The 22,188-nt window shown below is 45.3% G+C and overlaps 1 protein-coding gene across 1 annotated transcript in view; it reads right to left on the reverse strand.

Annotated features, from left to right (window-relative positions):
* Positions 1-22,188, reverse strand: part of TRIO (trio Rho guanine nucleotide exchange factor) — a 224,096-nt gene that overhangs the window by 172,122 nt on the left and 29,786 nt on the right. The window contains exons 8-9 of the mRNA XM_044916685.1: positions 20,233-20,364; positions 8,771-9,001 (exon numbers count right to left, since the gene is read on the reverse strand). Coding sequence (XP_044772620.1) covers positions 8,771-9,001; positions 20,233-20,364 — 363 coding nt within the window. The remainder of the gene's footprint in view (positions 1-8,770; positions 9,002-20,232; positions 20,365-22,188) is intronic.

Raw genomic sequence — 22,188 nt, forward strand, 5'->3', positions numbered from 1 at the left:
TGGACCACCTGCCTGGAGAACAGAAGGACACAGCCCGGGGCAGCCGTGAGGAGCTGGGTTCAAGACTGCTAGAAGCTATGAGTCAGTGCAGAGGGGTTCTCTCCCCTGCCTTCTCTGCCCCCACGTATCCACTCCCAAGGTGACTAAATGAACCCCTCACAGCAGTGAGCAACTGTAGCTTCTAGAGAGCCCTTCCCCAGCCTGAAAAGCCCCATTTCAATACTCCTTCCTAAGTAACCTGTCAATTTAATTTTGCTCTTTGATTAGCTCAGAAACGAACCATCCTCCTCCGGTCAAGACCAGTGAAGCAGTTAGAAAACCGCTGGGCTTCCTGGAGCTTCGGCCAAGTCACTGGACTTTTTCAAGGCTCAGTTTTATTAACTGGAAAATAAGGAGCTCGGCTTGACAGGATCACAAGGGCCTCTGGCTCTAAATTCTATGATCTGCACGGCACAACTTCCACGGTGAAATAAGAGACACAAGTCAACACACAGCTGTGGTCTACTGGGGGCTGAGGAAAGAAGGGGGAGCTTTTCAGGGCCAGCATGTACAGTTGCCTGACAATAATGATAGTCCTCCATTTCTTTATCTCTCTCCACTGGAGCCAAGAACTGTTTCTTCATTCATTGTATTCCAAAATTAGAGTTAAGTTTGCCCTAAAAATCTATAGAATTATTCTTAATATGGAAAGATCTTTTAAAAAATATGGTTTCTAGAACATTCTGAAGTATACTAAGCCTAATGCTCACTTGGAAAAATAGGCTATTTAAACAGGGCGCCTGGGTGGCTCAGTTGGTTAAGCGTCTGCCTTTGGCTCAGGTCATGATCCCACGGTCCGGGATAGAGTCCCACAGCCCGATGTGGGACTCTATAAACACACACGGTAATAAGCACCTGAAGCACCACGATGAGCAGAATGCAATGCCAGAAAAGATGGCAATCCTCTAACCATTCTTATCACCAGCCACAATCAAAACTTGGGAGTGGATACTTCTCCCTCTTGGGAGTGCTTCTCCCTCTCCTGCTGCCCCTCCCCGCTCATGCTCTTTCTCTCTCTCAAATAAATAAAATCTTTTAAAAAAAGAAAAAAGAAAAATAGGCTGTTTAAACAAACAAAAAACCTCAACAAGTTACACAAATGTATAGCAAATATTACAGCAAACGTGTAATACAGAACCACAATGCCCTGTGTTGCAAGAGCTACTTTTTTTAAAAAAGATTTACTTATTTTGGGGGGGGGGAGAGGGAGAGCTTGAGCACAGGGGTGAAGGGAAGAGGGAGAGAGAGAATCTCAAGCAGACTCTCTGCTGAATGAGGAGCCCGACTCGAGGCTCGATCTCACGACCCTGAGATCATTACCTGAGCTAAAATCAGGAGTCGGATGCTTAACCGACTGATCCACCTGGCACCTCAAGAGCTACTTTTGCTTACCTAATCTGAGAGTATATGAAATGTCAGGAACATGTGCTCCAAGTACACTGCCTTGGCTAGAAGGGAACATAGGTGAAGTCAATGAAGAAAGGCTCACAAAGGGCTTGGTGGGAATTAAAGACCTAAATGTGAGACCTGAAACCATAAAAATCCTAGAAGAACCCTCTGACACTGGCCACAGCAACATTTTTCTAGATATATCTCCTGAGGCAAAGGAAACAAAAACAAAAATAAACTACTGGGTCTTCATCAAAATAAAAAATTTCCGCACTGTGAAGGAAACAATCAACAAAACAAAAAGGCAACTTACTGAATGGGAGAAGGTATTTGCAAATGACATATCTCATAAAGGGTTAGTATCCAAAAATACATAAAGAACTTAGACAATTCAACACCCAAAAAACAAGTAAGCCAATGAAAAATGGGCAGAAGATATGAACAGACAGTTCTCCAACAGATGGCTGACACATGAAAAGATGCTCAACATCACTCATCACCAGGAACAAATCAAAACCACAATGAGATACCATCTCACACCAGTCAGAATGGCTAAAATCAAAAACACAAGAGACAACAGATGTCGGTGAGGATGCAGGGAAAGAAAGGAGAACCCTCTGCACTGTTGGTGGGAATGCAAACTGGTACAGCCACTATCGAAAACAGTACAGAATTTCCTCAAAAAGTTAAAAATAGAACTACCCTACCATCCAGTAATCACACTACTTGGGTATTTACCCAAAGAATACAAGAACGCTAATTCAAAGGGATATAAACACCCTGATATTTATAGCAGCATTATTTACAAGAGTCAAATTATGGAAGCAGCCCAACTGTCCACTGATATTTTACTGAAGAGGTATAATGTGTGTGTATATATATAATGGAATATTATCCAGCCATAAAAAGGAATGAAATCTTGCCATTTGCAATGACATGGATGGAGCTAGAAAGTATAATGTTAAGGGAAGTAAGTCAGAGAAAGACAAATACCATATGTTTTACTCATGTGGAATTTAAGAAACAAAAGAGCAAAGGGGAAAAAAAAAAAAAGAGAGACAAAGCAAGAGAGAGACTCTAAACTATAGAAAACAAACTGATAGTTACAGGGGGAGATGGGCAGGGGAGATGGGGGAAATAGGTGATGGGGATTAAGGAGGGCACTTGTGATCAGCACCAGGTGTTGTATGGAAGTGTTGAATCACTATATTGTACACCTGAAACTAACACTACACTGTATGTTAACTATACTGGAATTAAAATTAAAAACTTAAAAAAAAGAGGAGTTGGCATAATTTTAAACTTTAACATCATCTACCTACCCATCTATCTTCTAAAAAATATTTAAATCACCAGTCCTCATGGTTATTACCCTAGTTTTAATTACATAAGTACATGAAATTTCTTAAGGAAAACAAAGAAGCTAAGGAAAGAAAGGAAGGAGGAAGGTGGTAGGTAGGTTATTACTCATATAAATAGTCTCACCTTGGATATTCCCATCAAACTCCAACCAAACACATCATTCTATCGATACTGGCTAATCTGTTTATTTTTCTCATTCTTAGTTTGTAAATGAATATAAAAGAGTCCAAAGTCACCCACCTCCCCCCAAATCTTCCTATGTCCAGATCTTAATCTGGTACACTGAAGTTATGATGTATAGCGTAAGTCTAGTTATTGAACTGCATTAATACACACACATGCACATGTCTACATGCATGCAGTATCCCCTGTCCAGCTAATAATCCCCGGGCATTTTCCACTTTGGGGTCCCAGGCAATGTGGCTGGCACTCAATAAAAGGGAGTCCCAAGAGGTCTGGGGTTTTCCAGGCTCTGCCTGCTCCTGAGCGCAGGAGTCCTCGAGGGCTTGATGACCTCTGCTCTCTACTCACTTCTGATTTACCCCAGTCCCCTGGGCTCCAGCTCCCTGTCCTGCCAGCTCACAGTGCCAGCTCATGTATTCTGCAGTCCTGTATTCTATCTGCTTTGGGGGAAGAAATTCATCCATTTCCCACCCTTTGAACTCCCACTATCGGCTTTCAGCTCCTTCTGAGCTTGGTTACCAAGATAACCCTCACAGCCGAGTCTCTCCTGTGTTCACTACCACAAAAAAAAGTAATTAAAGCTGGCTCTAGACCCACCAGGAAGATCAGCATCAGCCTCCATCGGCCCCCGGCAGCTTCCCGATCCCTACCCAAACCCTTACCCTCCAGTACTCCCTAATTCCAATGGAGAAGCCCTCAGAAAAGATGGCAATCCTCTAACCATTCTTATCACCAGCCACAATCAAAACTGTGAGCGTGCGAATGTACACAGAAGAAAATGTTAAGTAGCTAGGGCTATATAATGATTCTGGTGAGTGGGACGAGAAAAACCCACCCTCCTGACTTAAATGAATGAGCAAAGGACAATGAGGTTCAAAACCTTCACTTAAAAGTTAGGTCCACTGTAGGTGATACCAAACAAGAACCCCTAAGTCAAGCATCACAATGAGATGGCTTTAACTGGCATAAGGAGAGCAGCCTAGTAGGACCCAAGGCAAACCTATAAAATAGCTTCTCTGGGCACTTGAAACCTCTTTCTTTGCCTTTATGGCATATCCTGACTTCCCTCCCCCTGCTGCATTTAAGACCCTCACTTTGCATTCAAGTGGCTAAAATCTGTACTAGAGACCTCGCCACATTTGCATAATTCCCATGCACTGAAATTATCCCTTCCTTTCCCCGCCACTCCTGAATCCCCAACATCAAGCAAAGCTCCCATTCCTTCAAGCAGATCTCCTAGTTAGATCACTTGTTTCCAATATAAGCCCAACCTACCCCCTTCCAGAATAAATGAAGAAACTTTTAACCCAAAAGAATCTTTAATCAGCAAAACTGGCTAATTCCTTAAATTTCTTCATCAATCCATTCATTCACTCATTTTACAAATACTGAACTGAATCCCAGACACTTGGGAAACAGCAGTTTCCCAATATTTATTCCTAAAATACAGACCACTGCCCCACAGACCTCACGCTTCTGTTCTCCAAGACTCCTCCACGACATGCACGGACGTCCACAATAGGACTTAGCCTGTCTCAGCTGGGAGTCTCGCTCCCTCCAACTCCCTCACCACACTGCAACCAGGGCAAGCTTTCTAACACATGCAGGATCCTCTCCTCCACCCCCCACTGCCCAGAGCATGGAGTCAAAATGCACACGGCACAGGCCCTGCCTGGTATGAACTCAGCATAGTGCAGGGGGAAAGCACTGGCTCAACAGGCTGGCTGTGAGAGTAAGAGAGGAGAGAAACACACACGGTAATAAGCACCTGAAGCACCAAGATGAGCAGAATGCCATCTACGTGTTCCTCACATAAGCCTCGCGGCCACTCACAAGCCACCCCAGGCCCTGGCACCCATTTGCAGCACTCAGGCAAGTTCCACTGTGTCCCTTCAATGGCATCCCCATGCTCACAGAAACAAGTTGCAAGCTTTCATCATGAGGTCACCTTTCCAGCACCTAGCCCATCTCACACCTCCACACCTCTCTATCCCGCCTACGCCGCGCTGCCTGCAGCTCTTTGGACAGGCCCTGCCCTTCTGTGTCTCGAATCTCACTGCAGTTCCCGTTGCCCAATCCTCAACCTGCTGACTTTCTACCCATCCTTCAAAGAGCAGCTCAAACTGTGACTCGCGCCTCTAAAATGAAGGTCTCTTCATTTTCCCTGTATACCAGACCCTTGACGTTTGAGACGGACATGGACAAAGCTTTCTGGAACCCCCATGTTTGCACACATCATTAAGGCATAGATATTCACCCTTAAAATGCATGTACAAGGTAGGCAGATAACATGGAAGAGGGCAGCTCGTTGTACTTCCTCGCTCCAGCTAACCCCTTCAGAGGCATGACTCACATTCACGCCTTAGCGCAATTACACCTGACAATAACCAAAGACATTAAACACTAAATCTGAGCATGTTATGGTATAATTTATTACACTATCAAATGATCTTTTACTAGATTACAATTCCTTGAGAAAAGGAGCTTTGACATATGCAACACAGTTACCTCTGTATCTCTTGAGTGTCACATGTGAGTAAGAGACTTTGGGGAAAAAAAAAAAAAGGAATGAAATGTGGATGAGAAGAATCTAGAGGATACTGGATTTGTTTTACTGTTTTCTCAGAATATTAGTTAATGGCCCCACATCAACGGGAAGGAGTTCTTCCAAGAAATAACTCAGCAGGGGTGACACTCATACACACAAAGGGCGACTGGGGTGGGGGTGGGGGCAAGAGGCTTTCTTGGGAGATCTTCCTGCCTTACGGGCTTCTTTGGGGAGGGCAGCCTGCTTCAGGAAAGGGAATTCTGGGGCCCTTCACCTTGCCCAACATGTTGGAGTAACTAAATGGCACCAGTGTGAGAGGCAGACTGAACCGGTGAGCAGGAAAATGCGTCTGCGAGCATACCACCATGCCTACTTGCACACATACCGCCCCTCTCGAACAAGTACAGCCAAACTGATGCTGTTAGAGCAAACTTCAGCCTACCCTCAACTGAAGACCACTGCTCAGCGGTAATACGACCAAACATCCATGCACGGCTGCTCTAACAGTCAACACAAGGCAACGGGAATACATCTATTACTCCATCACCAAGAAATGTGGCAGAGGGCGCCTGGGTGGCTCAGTCGTTAAGCGTCTGCCTTCGGCTCAGGTCGTGATCCCAGGGTCCTGGGATCGAGCCCCGCATCGGGCTCCCTGCTCTGCGGGAGACCTGCTTCTCCCTCTCCCCCTCCCCCTGCTTGTGTTCCCTCTCTCACTGTGTCTCTCTCTGTCAAATAAATAAATAAAATCTTAAAAAAAAAAAAATGCGGCAGAGTATTAATTTTATTTTCCAGTGAACAAGGACGAAGGTTTCTACTTGTCAGCAGGTAGCGTGGGCCCCTGAGTCAGTCGTGCCGGCCCACTCCTCCAGCGGCAAGTGGCCCCCCGCAGCTGTGGCCTCACCTGCCCGTCCACCTCAGCGTCTTCCATATAGAAATCATAGCACCCCCTTTGCTTGTGGAAAGCAAAAATTAAACACTAAACCAAAATTATTCATGTTTCAAAGATCATGCCATTCTTCCTGGAAAACGTGCTGCTGACACTCTGTCTTCTATTCTTTCCAAGATTTTTCCACAGACAAGCATGTACTCTTTGGGTGGGTTGTTTCCATAAAAAATGTCATCATTCCATACCTATTGTGCAGTTGGTTGCTTTTCTTTTTTCTCAGCAGTATTTATGGATGCTTTTTCATCACTCAAAACAACCAAGCAAAAGCCACTTGTGGTATCTAGTTGACTTATATTTTTTGTGGATTTTGTGTTCATCTTTACAAATTTACCTTCTGCTGACAATGTCTTTCTAAAGGACTACTATTTTTTTCCATTTATTCTCAGCCTACCTCTCCTAGTCTATGCTCAATATAGCAAAAATTTCCACGTGTTATAATTGCTTGAGTTTCAGAAACACGTTTTTGGTTCTGACATCCTATGGATTCCTTCGAGGTAAAGCACTTGCTTTGCATAATCTTATCAACTTCAGTTCTTGCTCCACAAGTCAAGCCTACACAACAATTTCCTGTTTGCATAACAAGTCCAGACCATTCCAGATCATTTAATCAAAAGAACGTTTCCCTTAAAGAGCAATTATCTATTTTCTATGGAATGCTAATAGGACCATATTATGCATTATGTGTATTGCAAAATGCTTTCTCCTGCTAACATCCAACCCAACCTACTGATGTTTGAGAAGAAGAAAAAATCTAGCTTAAAGAACTGGTCTCATAATTATCATAATTACCTTTCTACATATAAAATGTAATGTTTGCTGTTTCCAAATTCAAGGGCATTAAGTACTTGGTGCCAAATTAGATGGCTAGACTCCTCAGCCTATTCCCAAAGGTGCCTCCCCCTGCCATAAACTGCCCAGTGGCTTATTCTCATGTGCCTGGTGCCCCATGGAGCCCTCAGAGTTGGGGCGACGGGGGAGGGGAGCCCCTGCTGCTGCTTCAGACACAAGTCCAGAGGGCGTGCTGGTCCATGGGTGTGTAATGAACACTTGATCCAAGGGACGGGAGGTGAGTGGGAAAATCCTTTAATAATTGCACTGAAACTATTAACATTTCGTGGTTTGTGGAAGTTTTTAGACAATCAGGGGAAGCTGATATTCATGCTTTCAACCACAGCACCTCTTTTCCCACAAATAACTCCCTGACATAGACTCCCCCCCCATTCACTCCCTGCTCTACATTCTTTCCCTGGCAATTATCCTCTTTGATTAAAATAGCATTGGAAAGAGGCATGAAAACATCAAAATGATCATTTCTGAGGTACCTGGTATATGCAATCTTCAGAGGACTCAATACCCATAAGTAAAATCAAAGCATTGTATGTGAAAATTAAAAATTATAGAGCAATTTAAAGTATTCTGAACTCACCAGACTCACATTACGTGAAGAATGATGGTCAATAAAATATAGAGAATCTCTGTGTTCATCGGAACACAGCACGACTCTCCACAGTCTCAGCCCCCTGAGAAGGAAAGCCCACTGGCCTTCGGATGACACATGGGGAGAGTGAAATCTGAAGCCACACATGTCTGAGCAGCGCTCCTGGGCTCCTGGGCACTCAGGGAAGAGAGAGGTGTTGTTCCAGACCTATCACCGGGACGGCTTCCTTGCACACATACCCCAGGATCTCCTCAGCCCCAGCGTTCACACCTCGTCCACACCCGTGTTTCCCTCTATTTTAGGGCAAGGACACAACTGTTATCTTGTTTATCACTAAAGCTGTATCATGTTTTATATGCTACCATAGCTTTAATCCTCAAAACCCTGGCAGCAGGCCAATCTTCTCTACCCCGTAATAGGGGCATAAACAATAACAAGATGAAAACCGCTTAGAAATTAACAGTCATAAAACTCCACTTTCTGTTGACCAGACTAGTACCTGCTAAGCACCTACTGTGTACCACAGACCGCACCATCTCATGAAGCGCCGTTAGCTTACTGCTTCAGTGACCAGAGGACGGACAGATGCTGAACCGTAACAAACCGGGTAGAAGCACCTCTGGATAAATATAAGTGGGGATGCCCTGTTCCAAGAACAGCCTCAGAGTCTCCGGCGGAGGCCCCGCACCGCCTCACGTGTCCTGCCGATGCGAGCCAGCGGCTGGCAGGAGCCTGCGCGTGCACGCTCAGACCCACGGTCGTTCGTGGAAAGCACAGCAGCTGCGTGCGCGCGCGAGCGCGCGAGCACGCGTGCGCGCGCGGTCCCGACTCCATCCGCAGGCAGCAAAGCGGGCCCGAGACTGACCTGCTGCACGTCTTGCTGGAACACACAGAGCTGCAGCCGCTGGTGGAGCCGGACCTTGCGGTGCTGCCAGATGTTTTCCAGCTGCCGCTGGTGGTGCAGCACCTCGTGGATGACATCAAGGACGTGGTGCACGGCCTTGGAGTAGTTGGCGGAGGCCGTCAGGGAATCGGAGCTGCCGGGAGTCAAAGGCCGCTGGAGCTTGTCAAGGAGCGACTTCCCGTCCTGGCTCACCTTCCGACAGAACAGAGGGCCGATTAGCCAAGGGTCGCAGCTCTACCCCCGCCGGGAGCCCAGTACCGGGCTCGGAGCGTGTGCATGCATGCACACACACGCACGCACTCACACTCACAGATGCACTCACACTCACATACAAATATGAACTGCAGTTTTACTCAAAGGATATTTTATAAAGAACAAAATAAAATTTAAAACAAATCCCTCAGTTCTCCAGTGATGCCACAGGACCAAAGGTGGTAAAACACCGAGTTAAAAGAATGTTCATTTTCATACATGACACTAAATGCCATTCTTAATGAATAAACATAGTATTTTGCCTTAAATGGCATATGTCAGTTGATATAATTGCATTGTTGAGTTATCTACAAATTAAAATTAAATGTAATAATTTTCTCTTGAGGTATTGTTAGAATTAAACAATCACAGTGGAGCAAAATTTTAACAGTGAATCTCAAAACCTCAGTTAAAAAAATACTATCTAGCCCTTGGCAAAAAATTACGTGCTTAATCTTTCTGATGTAGTTGGATAGCAATTTTACCTCACAGAATAAAAATTTTCAAGTACCATTTTACTTGATTCATGAACTTAAAGAAATTTTAATTAAAGTGCCACCATTTTTTGAAAGAGATTTCAATATTATTTCTATACTATGGCAGCTAACTACCAAATTACAATGAAATGAAAGCATTCAGACTAGCCAAAGAAATACGCAAAGGTAAAAGTGGAATATGGAAAGAAAAGCACTATGTATTTTTTACATTTAAGTGATTCTTTTTTTTTTTTTTTAAAGATTTATTTATTTATTTGAGAGAGCGAGAAAGTACATGAGAGGGGAGAGGGTTAGAGGGAGAAGCAGGCTCCTCGCCGAGCAGGGAGCCCGACGCAGGACTCGATCCAGGGACTCCAGGATCATGACCTGAGCCGAAGGCAGTCGCTCAACCAACTGAGCCACCCAGGCGCCCTTAAGTGATTCTTAAGATTTATAAAGGACTATGCCAGATGTGGCAGAAAAAAATACAACATCGGACGATCGAAAAGACACGTGGCCTAAAATGTAGTGAGGCTGTGATTCAGGGGGCTTCTCGAGTCAGCCCCCACCACCACGATCCCTGTGCTCAGATACTTCTGAGTCTGAAAACCTCACTGGGTTTCTACAGAAAGGAGGAGCAAATGGGAGCCTTGTGAACAGATACAAGCAGGGTTGAGAGGCGAACCCGCAGGAGGAGGAGGAGGAGGTGAGCGGGACAGACCACCACGGGAAGCCCCCAGCAACCAGAAGCCTGTGGAATTTCCTTCCAGGGTCTTACAACTTTCAGTCGTGCTGGAATGGAACGTGTTTGATTCCTAAGACCTGATTTTGAGACCTCTGTGGGCAGTGCTGACTGTTCCTCATGAAGGCTGGTTGCCAGCCTTCATAGATTAAGACTGATCGAACTCGTCAAGATAGCAAAACTTCGGCAGAAACAGCCAAGGTGACATAACCAAAGAAAACAGGTGAAAAAGAACCAACTAAACCACTTAGTATCAGGCATGTGTAACAACAAAAATAGTGAAAATGTAAGTCTTCTAAAGCAGAGAGTTGCCCCAGAAGTCACTGAAACTCATGTGGGCAATTGTGATACAATGACTTTGGAGAGAGAGGCACCATGACGGATTTGGGAAGGGACTCACTGTGAAGGACCCAGAGAAGCAGGATATTACCTCGAAATGAAGACCTGTCCTGCTCAATTATCTGAGCTAGGCTCTATTTAACATATACACATGAAGGTTCTTCCTTTTTTTTTTTTTTTTTTTTTGCCTACTCTAACATACACTGATTTTTTTCAGGAATGCAGTTACCATGTTAATCAAAGCAAGGCAGTGCCTGGTTTTCTTCGGAACTTTATAAGAGCTGCTTACCATTTCAGAGTAGCAGCACGATAATGCCATTCTCTATATCGGAGTCACCAACGTAACACATGTCCGATCTGCATCTGCTATATTCCCAACAGTTTTTTATCTATGGCCAACATAGATAAGAATCTGAATATCTAATTTTTTCTTCTATTGTGTATGTCCTTAGGCATTTACAGGAACACATTTTATTATAAATCACCTTTGTCTCTATATTGTGGCATGTGATTTACATATATGTACACACATAAATTTTATGTGAAGATAGATTATTCATACAATTTACTCTAGCAGGCATCAGAAAATGTTTTGTTAATCACTGGGGGTGTAGCTTCTCTTAGGACTGAAAATCAGTGCCCCAAGTCACCCATTTTATGTTCTATAGAGCCTACTAAGAATTCATATAAATATTTCATCGAAGTTTTACTCCTCATAACAAATGTAAGTCAAGAAACGTACAGAGCATATGATTTGGTGAATATGTGTTAGAAGCATACAGACCAGAGGTATGGCAGAAATGGAGAGTTACCTCCTCAAAGTCCACTGGCCCCTCCTTGACAGCCAAACCCCTATAGTCAGGGATGGCAATTCCCCAGCATAAAACTGCATTTCCAAACCTCACTTACAAACAAGAGTAGCCAATATACAGAAGTAAAAAATTTTGAGGGGGCTTCCAGGAAACATGTTTAGGAGGTGGTGTATGCTCATCCCCCACTTGCCTCTTTCGCCTCCCTGCTGCCAAGAACTTGGTGGAGATGGCTGGAGCTTTAGCAGCTAATAATAACCTTGAGGCAGCCTTAAGGATAGCAGCAGGATAGCAGCCTACCTGCTAAAGAGGCAAAAGACAAAAGGATCGAGAGATCTCTTGCTAACAGAGCTACTGCACCAGCCCTGGAATGCCAGCCTTGGGACTTCTACCCTGGCAGAAAGCAAACCTCTTATCTTAAGCCATTGTTTTACATCATACACTAGAAATACAAAATTCTCAGGCCTCACCAGGTATCCACAGGCATTCGTGTAATACCAATAATATTCTACTACTATGAATAAAATAATCTGAGCAAGAATATTCCAATGAATCTGTCTTCCCTTGGGGGTCTCTGTAATATTCAGCAGAGCTCCGGATCAGATATTATTATTGGGTTTAGAAGAACACATTGGCTCATGACAGGCAGGTGGTGGGAAATGGCTGAGTTCATACAGAGAATGTGAACACACAAATACCTCAACATAAGACAACTTATCAAGCAGAACCCCGCCTTCTGGGAATTCCTAAGCAGGGACTGAAGGGTCCGCGTCAGTGTCACGGCTGCTGCTCTCAGTGGCGGACAGATTCCAGGCAAGAGAACATCCCTTACGCCCACTGAGACCACACACAGACAGCACGCGACTCTAGCACATGCTCACTGTAGCATTTCTCCAACAGACCTTTTGGAAACAATTCTATTTCCTTGCACCTTTTTTTTTTTCATTTTTTTTTTTTTAAAGATTTCATTTATTTATTCATGAGAGACAGAGAGAGAGAGGCAGAGGGAGAAGCAGGCTCCCAAGGAGCAGGGAGCCCAACGCGGGACTCGATCCCAGGACGCTGGGATCATGACCTGAGCCGAAGGCAGACGCTCAACCATCTGAGCCACCCAGGCGCCCTTTTTTTTTTTTCATTTTTGTTTAAAGATTTTATTTATTTGAGAGTGAGAGAGCATGCGCACGTGAGACAGAACACGAGCGGTTGTGGGGTGGGGGGGAGAGGGAGAGGGAGAAGCAGGATCCCCTCTGAGCAGGGAGCCCAAGGTGGTACTCAATGTGGAGCTCGATCCTAAGACCCCGAGACCACGACCTGAGCCAAAGGCAGACACTTAACCGACTGAGCCACCCAGGTGTCCCCTCAGTGCAGCTTTTATAGATATGTCGACTGAAAAGAAGCTGTTCAAGCACATAAAGGATATCACTTCCAGCGCTGGTGCAGTCACTTTCAGTGACTTCCAGCAAAATGTCTGTCTTCATTAGTAGAGTAGTATTTTGTAAAGAAAAAATATCCTACAAATTTATGAAGGCAACCATTCTACTGCATTGAAATAAAGATTTTTAAATGGTACACAATAACCAGAAGAGAAATAATGAAAGACACTGAAAAGTATACAGCAGCCCAAATATTACTATATAGTTTAAGTACTGAAACAAATAGCCTACGTTTATGGTATGTGAGGTAGTTCTAGATTTCTTAACCATAGAACAGGTGAATTAATTTATTGAAGTTACATGTTTTACCTAAAAATATTTTTCTAGGGCGCCTGGGTGGCTCAGTTGGTTAGGCCACTGCCTTCGGCTCAGGTCATGATCCTGGAGTCCCGGGATCGAGTCCCGCATCGGGCTCCCTGCTCGGCAGGGAGTCTGCTTCTCCCTCTGACCCTCCCCCTTCTCATGCTCTCTCTCTCTCTCTCTCATTCTCTCTCTCAAATAAATAAATAAAATCTTCAAAAAAATAAAATAAAAATAAAAATATTTTTCTAGCTTTCAAGCAGTCAAGCCCTGTCCCACAAAGGGACAATGGCTGCAAAAAAGATCAACCTTTATTATCAAAAAGCAGGACTTCTGCAATTTCTGAAGAAATCAAACTGGCTCATTTTTTTCAGGTTCTGCTCTTTGTTTTTCTTGGAATACAGTGCTCGAGGACTTCATGGATAGTGCAAATTACATTTTACAAAGACTAATGTTCCATAACTATATGAACTAATATGCTCTAATAACTAAACCAGTTAGGACAAATGAAAATTCGTAACTGTTAAAAATCTGGAATAATGGTCTGGTACTTGAATTTTACTTTTTTTAAAAAAGATTTTATTTGAGAGCGAGCAAGCGAGCATGCAGGGGGAGGCAGAGCGAGAGGGAGAAGCAGGCTCCCCAGTGAGTAGGGAGCTCAACACAGGGCTTGATAACAGGACCCAGAGATCATGACCTGAGCCAAAGGCAAACACTTAACCAACTGAGCCACCCAGGCACCCCTTGAATATTTACTTTTAATCAACTCCACGTGAGATTTGTAAGATTGGCAAGATCTGGATTCCTGTGTGTTCCACCACACCTCACAGAGACTTGCCTATTCTTATTTCTGGTACTTGGTGCTCTACATTTCCCATCAATCAGATGAGAGCTAAGAGACTCCACAAGGAATCTTCTTCACTTGCATAAAGTAAGCAGGTGGCTCTGATCTAAGGAAAGGGAACAGTACGGGAGATCACTGCTTATGGTTACAAAAACCGCCACCACCCAAAGATCACATATGACCTAGAATATGTCAATTAGGTCCAAATGTGGTGGTGTAGATCTGAAAGTGCTAGGAAATGTTATTCCCCAGATATAACCCAAACAAGCAAAATACACAAAATATATAAAGGCATGATCAGAAATGACTACACTTAGCATGCAGTGAAGAAACACTGGTCCTTCTTCAAAACTTTCATGAAACAAGTTGCACCATCTGCATCAACTCAAACCAACACAATTTGATTTTTTTTGCAGGGCTTGGGGCTGGCCATGGCTTGCAGAGCACACAGCTCCAGGTTAAGCCTGGGAATGGCCTCACGGCCACCACTATCCTTTCCAACTCGTGCTGAAATGATTCTGGAATCAAAGTTCCAATAAAGCAGGAAAGAGTGACGATGGGTCCGCGTGTCCTGTAGCTGTGGTCGATGGCCCTTGGCCAAACAGGAACACTTCCTCCCTGGATAAGGAGGTTAAACCTGTCCTAAGATGGCTACACTAAGAATTTCCTGCCAATGACCTTCTGAAAGGTCCTGTCCCGGCAGCGGCATTTCCCCCATGCATCAGGGAGGCCGCCTGAGAGAGAAAAGGCAACATTCTTGCCTTCAGATTTTCTGGCTCCCCTCTGATGACGGTTTTTTCTCCCGGCCGAGTTCTTAGGATGGTCCTCTAACGGCAGGTTTCTAAATCTTGCAGCTGTTGACTCTCTGACACCTCTACCTGGGATTATCAGAAAGGAAAAGCCAAGACGAGATGAAAACAGGAGACCACTGGAGCAGCCCCGTCAGGTCCATGCAGAGAACATGGCTGTCCTGCAGATTCCACTTGGGCCTGCCAGTTTTTAGTCCTTTATATTTCAAGCCCTTGCAAGGCTTCAAGATTGGGGGTGTGCAGAGACTGCTGTGTGGTCTGTCACCTCTGATGCGCCAAATGCTGACTCCACCACCCTGCCTGGCAACAGCAAGGTGCAACACTTACGGAGGCTTTGGAACAACCGCTGTAGAGGAGTTCCTCTATAGCAAGGTCGCCGAGCTTCCATACACCAAAGACTATATCAAGGTGACTCATTTTGCTGTTTTTTTCTCACATGCTGTTAACGTTAATCATGCCGTCACCCACGTACATAGTGCCTTACAGAAGGAGGCCGGCCGGCTTCACGGGCAACAAACCAGTCACTTCCATGAGGCCCCACTGAACTGTGCAGTAGGTCAGCACGTGGGCTACACTGAGAAACGTGGGCTACCCTGACGCCCCGGCCAATGAGAGCCGCCAAAGCCGACGTGCCAGCCCCTTTCCTCCTGCTCCAAGAGTCGCTACCCACGGCTGCAGTGGCGAAGACCATCGGCCAGTGCACGGACACGCACTGCACAATCCCAACGTTCAGTGTTTAGGTCTGCATGACCACACGGGCAATGCTGAGATAAAAGTCATCCGTATGAATTTAGTTTGTGGGGAAAGTAGTTGATGAGTTTGCTTGCTTAAAAATAAAATGTTAAAAATGAATACTCTACATGCTGTTTCTAGAAGTACGGCTTACCCCAGACGTGTCTATTGCTTCACTCTCCTGTGATCAACTACAACAGACAATATTAGCCCCAAACCTGGCAAGCTGAAGCAAGCGTGTGTTTATGAGGCACATGTATACTCCTGCTGCTAAATCACAAACAGAAACACCATGGGATAGGGCTTATTAAAACACTGAAAAGCAGGTGTTTGTGTCTTAGAAAAAAAACACTGGGAAGATTTCCCACAGCAAACCGGTGTCATCAGAGACTAGAAACTGCAGACACTGTTTAAAGAAAAAATTACGGGAGGGAGAAGGGAAACTGAGAGGGAAAGAAAAAAGATGAGCAAAGTCCCCCTCTCACACGTCCCTGCTTCTCAAGGACCCCGCACCCTGGCAGCGGCTCACAGCCCTGGGAGGAGCGCCTCCTGGATGCGCCGCACCCTTCAAAACACGGTAAGGACTGGCTCCCAGTGCGTGGTCCGGAGAGCCTCTGCAGGAGAGGTGCCAGGTCAGTAAGGACACTGGTTAAACACGGATGGAGACTCTCCATCTCTGGGGTGGAGCATGAGCAGCTGCTTTAACCAGCAGCCTACAGTTAGAAAACCACGGACTCAGGAAAGGAAAAATCACTTCAAAATCAACAGCAGTCCTTCCCTTCCCATCTTCCTTCCCCTCCCCTCCTGGTGCACAGGGTCCGAGGCAGTGAGAGTGGGGGTGCCAACAGAGGTGTCCACCGCAGGACTTTCTAAGGATCCGGGGGGCAGGGGGAGAGACGCAGACCAAGTGGCTAGGAGACGGGGCAGACTGAGAAAATACAGCTATCAGATCGGAGGATAAAGGGAGCCAGGCTTCTGTCGTCTGAGAAGGAATTTATAAACACAGCAAGGGCAAGGCTGGAGAGCCCTGACACACTGGATTAGGAACAGAAGCACCGGTATGAACACGTGGGTCTTTAACACAGACACGGGGCGATACAGCAGCAGTCCCAGGTGGAGTGGACGCGCGTGCACGTTGCACAGGTACACAGCCGCATACAAGGGTTTCCTGACTGTCTGCCCTGAGGGCCTGCATGAGCTGATGCCCCACAAGTAAATGAGTGCTCCTGAGCACCCCATCTTAGGCTCTAAATCCCACACAACACAATTACCGCAACTCCTCGGTGAGATGGGAGATCCCAGGGATGAGGCAGGGAAAGTACACAGTGAGCCTGGGAACGTTACACCAGGAAGTTAAGGAAGCGCTCAAATAATGATTGCAGAGGGAGCTGGGAGGGGCAAGAAGCACCAGGGAGAAACATTTATCAGTGTTATCTCCCACAAAATGCTCCTCAAAACCAAATTTTTTTTAATGACTTTGCACTAGAGAAACCTTGCAGACCAAGCTCACCAAGGGGTCAAGGTTAACATCACCAATGGCGGGAGGGGTCAGCATCCTGTGACCCTGCTGTGACCCTTGGCTTTTATCAGCACAGGAGGAAACCTGGATGGATGGGCAAGAGGTGGAGGGTCATCCTAGAGAATGAAGGAGCTTTATTCTCTAACACTGTCACAAAGACTAAAGAATGTTCCACCGGGAAGGAAACCAATGAGTTGTGTCCACTAAGTGTAATGCATGCTGCTGGACCTCGCCCCGGACCAGTGAGAACCGTGGGAAATACCAACGGGTCTGTGGGAAGGATGCTTGTGGTGCAGCACAGCTGATTTACTGACTGCAGAGAGTAGTGCGGGGAGGGGGCGACAGAGCAACTGTGGAAAAACGTGAAAAACTGGGAAATCTGGGTAAGGGAATGTGGGAGCAGCTCTCTGTTCTGTTCTAACACTTTTCCAAAGCCTAAAACCATTTCAAACTTTAATTAAAAAGGAAAAAAAAAAAAGTTTGTTCTGTTCTATTGGAAGACTTTTCTGTTCATTTCACTGTGAAGTTACTGTTTCCTTGAGTTTATAGTTCAGTTGCAAACATGTTTTTAAGCTAAAAATTGTGGTTTAATCCCTCAGCCCGAAAAGCAGTTTACTTGCCATTAAATTATTTAAAACCTTTAGTACCAATATAAAATCTAATGAAACTGCACAGCAGGGAACACGTAAGTTCCCATGTCAAGATGCCCCATTCCTACAGAAGGCATTGGTGAGAGAATTATGTACTCTGCTAGAAGTTCAAGGGCAACAGGCAGACTGAACTGGCCGGTGTAGCCAGGGGATGACACTGGTCAGGTCAGGCTGACTCTGACTGGTGCCGAGCACTGTAGGAGCGAGCTACCCTACAGGGGTCTGGAACCTACCAGGGCAATCAAAATGCAGTTCCCGAGAAAATCATTAGTATGTAGATGAGTGAAGGCCCGGTTACATGGTGGGCAACAGTCACTCACTGTCTTTATTACAGGTCAAAATCAGACAATGCCTAGAGATGGTACACTAGGGAGAAAGAAATTAATGTTTTTTTTTGGAACTCACAATAATCCTCATGAACTAATGTGATGAAAAAATTACAGATCTGTTCAACTTTCACTTTTACTGTTAAAAAAGCTATCACTGGGCACCTGGGTGGCTCCGTTGGTTGAGTGTCTGACTCCTGATTTCAGCTCAGGCTGTGATCTCAGGGTCTTGAGATCGAGCCCCATATCCAGCTCTGCACTGACCATGAAGCCTGCTTAAGATTCTCTCTCCCCCTTTCCCTCTGCCCCTCTTTCCCACAATTAAATAAACAAGCAAACAAAATTAAAGAGCCTATCACTAATATTTATATAGTTCCTAATAAATTAGATCATCAAATTTACTAAAATACATTGGGTACAAAATTAAGAAGCATAATACAGAGGGGACTTTTTAAAATTCCATGGACAAAATAAAACCGTGCTAAAAAAGGGGGGGGGGGATCTTTTGGATAAAAAGGTAGCTAGAGAAACAAACATGTAGATTTCAACCTTCCGGGCAGGAGGTGTGACCACTTTCTGAAGCGAGTATCACAGGCACTGGGGACACTATGGGATCAGGAGGCCCGGGCACAAGGACAGGAGAATAGCAGGTGCTCAGTGAAGCAGGAAGTGCCGGCTGAAAAGCAAACGGCCGACTTCTTCCCTACGACTTTGACAAGTGTGTTTGTAGCTCTAATCAAGGAAGACGTGGGTAAACTGAGCCTCCACTCTGTGCCCTGCCTTCTGCCAGGGTTTTGCAACATTTCTTACTCAGGTCTCCAGTGAGCTTTTATCTCAGCATACACGACTGTCAATGCCCACGATGACAGGAGAGTGGGGGACACCCTGCCGAAGACAAGCACATGCCCCCACTCCCCTCCGGGAATTCAACCACCATCACAACGGCAGACTGGTCTGGCCTGATGACCACGCCACGGATGAGGTGGGCACAGGTCAGGCTCTCGGCACTCACTGCGCCTAGCGCGTGAGAGCACACAGAGGCGGCATGGAGCCGGCCTGCCTGGGTCCACGTCTCTGCTCCACCTCCTGCAGCAACAGACCTGGCACAAGTCACTTCATCTCCGAGCCTCGGTCTCCTCATTTGTAACCGCACAGCCAACGAGGACACGTGCCCCAGAGTTGTGAACATGAAATAAGTGATCCTATAAAGTCCTCACAAAAAAGCCAGGTCCAGGGGCACCTGGGTGGCTCAATCAGTTAAGTGTCCAACTCTTGATTTCAGCTCAGGTCATGATCTCAGGTGGTGAGATCGAGCCCCACATCAGGCTCCACACTGGGCGTGGAGCCTGCTTAAGATTCTCTCTCTCCCTCTCCATCTGCCCCTCTCCTGCTGCATGAGCTCTCTCTAAAAAAAAAATAATAATTAATAAATAAAATAAAAAAACAGGCCCAGAAAAAGGGGGCAGAAAATAAGATAGGGATACATAAAGAACAGTTTACCTTAAAATAACAAAGAAAATGCTATACTTAGATTTCTAAAACAGCTAGTAGCTTCAAACAGTGTGTGTTTTTGGGGGCACCTGGGTGGCTCAGTTGGTTGAGCATCTGACCTGGTTTTGGCTCAGGTCATGATCTCAGGGTCAAGAGATCGAGCCCCACGTCAGGCTTCCTTGCTCAGCATGGAGTCCGCTTGAGATTCTCTCTCCCTCTCCCTCTGTCCCTCCCCCTGCTCGTGCATGCTCTCTCTTAAATAAACTTTAAAAAACAAATAAAACAGCGTGTGCTTTTTGATCCAGAACATGAGACGGTATCAGGTTTCCCTTTCTAGAATGATTCATTCAGGAAAACTGAGTTCAACTAGACTGAATAGCATGCAAAAATATGTATTTCCTAAGTACATGCAAGCCAGAAAATTGGAATCTCACCCTAGCAGATGGAAATATAAGCACACTAGAGGAAATCCACAAATGTCACGGGCAGGAGAAGTGTGCTCACTGCCGACCACCCTGTTTTATAGGAGCCCCACCCCCACCCTAGCACACACACCATTCAAAAGTCACAACCAAACTGCAGTTTAACGCGAAATCTACAAGCTGTCTCTGGGCTAGACAAAACTGCATTCTTTCTCCCCAGCTTTTGCTATTATGATACAAAACTGTTGCTTTGCATCTCAAGTGGAACTGCCCGCTCACCTCAGAATAAGCAAGAGTGATGTGCTCATATATTCCCTGATGATGATGAATGGCGTCCTCCAGATCCTGCAGCTCTGAGGGAAGGTCTACCTCACCACAGGCTTTACACCATGAATCCACGTTGCTCATATACTTGTAAGATTAAAAAAAAAAAAAAAAGATTATTTCTATCAATGGCAATTTATATTGAGAAGTAGATTTTTTTTTTAATACGGTTTTGAAGTGAGGGTAGTTGAGAGAGAATCTAAGAATGCAGTATGGTTGAATCTCCATCTCAGATGGCACTACTGTGAGCCCTCAAACCATCCCTGGACTCCACCCCTGAGCTCTGAGGCCCACAGCTAGCAGCACATCCGGAGCAAACCTGCCCTCAGTTCTGTTTTGGGCCTCCTGGCTAATTCCCCAGCCCTCCTCCGAACCAGTGATGCCAACCGCCCTGCGCCTCAGCCTCAGCCGGGAGCTGCCGTCCAGCCTGCCCACTTTGCTCTAACGCTGAGATGCTAACAGAAGCCCGAGTTCCTGAAATCATTTGCCTGAACACAGGAAGCGCAGCAGGCCCATTTTTCTACCTTTTTAAAAGTAAACATGCACAGAAATGAAAAAGACCAAATGAAGGCCAAAGTCCTCAGCCGTGCCCACTGAGCCCAAGGGAAGGTGGAGGGAGGTGGCAGACTCACTCACAGGTCTTTTCCATTTTGCATGTAAACAAGAAGGGAAGTCTCAGCTGGACTGCCATTCCAACCTATCCTCAATTTTCTCCCCTGCCACCCCCACAGCCCTGGGATTCATCAATAGCAGAGAAATCACGGCCAGACTTCCCAGGGAGATCCTATCAGCACCCATCACAGGTAAGTGTCAAAGGCAAGCAGCAGGCCAATTAAAGACGCTAATTCAATTACACCAAACAGACATGGACACATTTCCCTGGGCTTCACCTCTTTTACTCTAATTCCCTGGCATCTTTCTACGTTTACCAGGGAATGCAGAGGGTGACTATTTAAAATTGGGTGACTGACCTGCCAGACAGGAAACATGCTAGGATTCTCTTAAAATACATAGGATAATGACCTCCCAATTACTTATGACATTTTTAGAAACTTAAAATAGGACAGTCACCCAAGTAATAATTTGTTTATAAAAATCCTTTTATTATTAACATACTGGCTCAGAAAAATATCTGTATGCAAACCTTACGGCTTGAAAGCAATTCATAGGGCATTAGGTGTCATATGATAGCATCTGATGGCTTCAACCAACACCGGCGCAGGGGAATAGCCTCTCTACGGCGCCTTCCGAACACCGTCAGACCAACAGAGGTAGGGATGAAGTTACTTTACGCCTCTCCCCCTCCACATGTGTACATGTGTGACTATATACGCATATTTCTAGGGATTTTGTGTGTGGAGCATTCTATAAACGTCAAACAGGTCAGCTGAATGATTCTCAGTTTTCTTGATCTTGATTTCACTCCTCTTCCGTGACTGCATTTAACACCAGTCATTGTAAACCCTTCTCAAATATGGATTGACTCAGGTTAACCACCATCATTAATAAATCTTCAGGTCAAGACAGCAATTAACTGCTCCTGCACAAGGCCACAGCGGCACATCCAAGGCAGAGTCACCATATACTCTTCAGAAGAGGCTAAAATGCTTCTGCTGTAACAAGGGCGAAACGAGTTTCAGTTATACAACACCACATGATAAGCAGAAGTGTCAGGCTCATATATCACTGTATCAAGATGACTATTAAAATATATTCATCTCCAATTTTTGAACCAACCAGTAAAGAGAAACATTCAAGAAGTTTTATATATGCCTGCAGTAAAAGTAACTTATAATTTCTTCAAGTATCTGGAAAGGGTATTGATTATACTTACCTGAAAAAATATGGCCAGGTCCTAAACACATAAAGGATGGCTTGCCATGAGGAAATCTTGTGGAGAAAGGGTTCTGC

The sequence above is a fragment of the Neomonachus schauinslandi genome, chromosome 7, assembly GCF_002201575.2.
Source record: "Neomonachus schauinslandi chromosome 7, ASM220157v2, whole genome shotgun sequence".
In the NCBI taxonomy this organism is placed as follows: domain Eukaryota; kingdom Metazoa; phylum Chordata; class Mammalia; order Carnivora; family Phocidae; genus Neomonachus; species Neomonachus schauinslandi.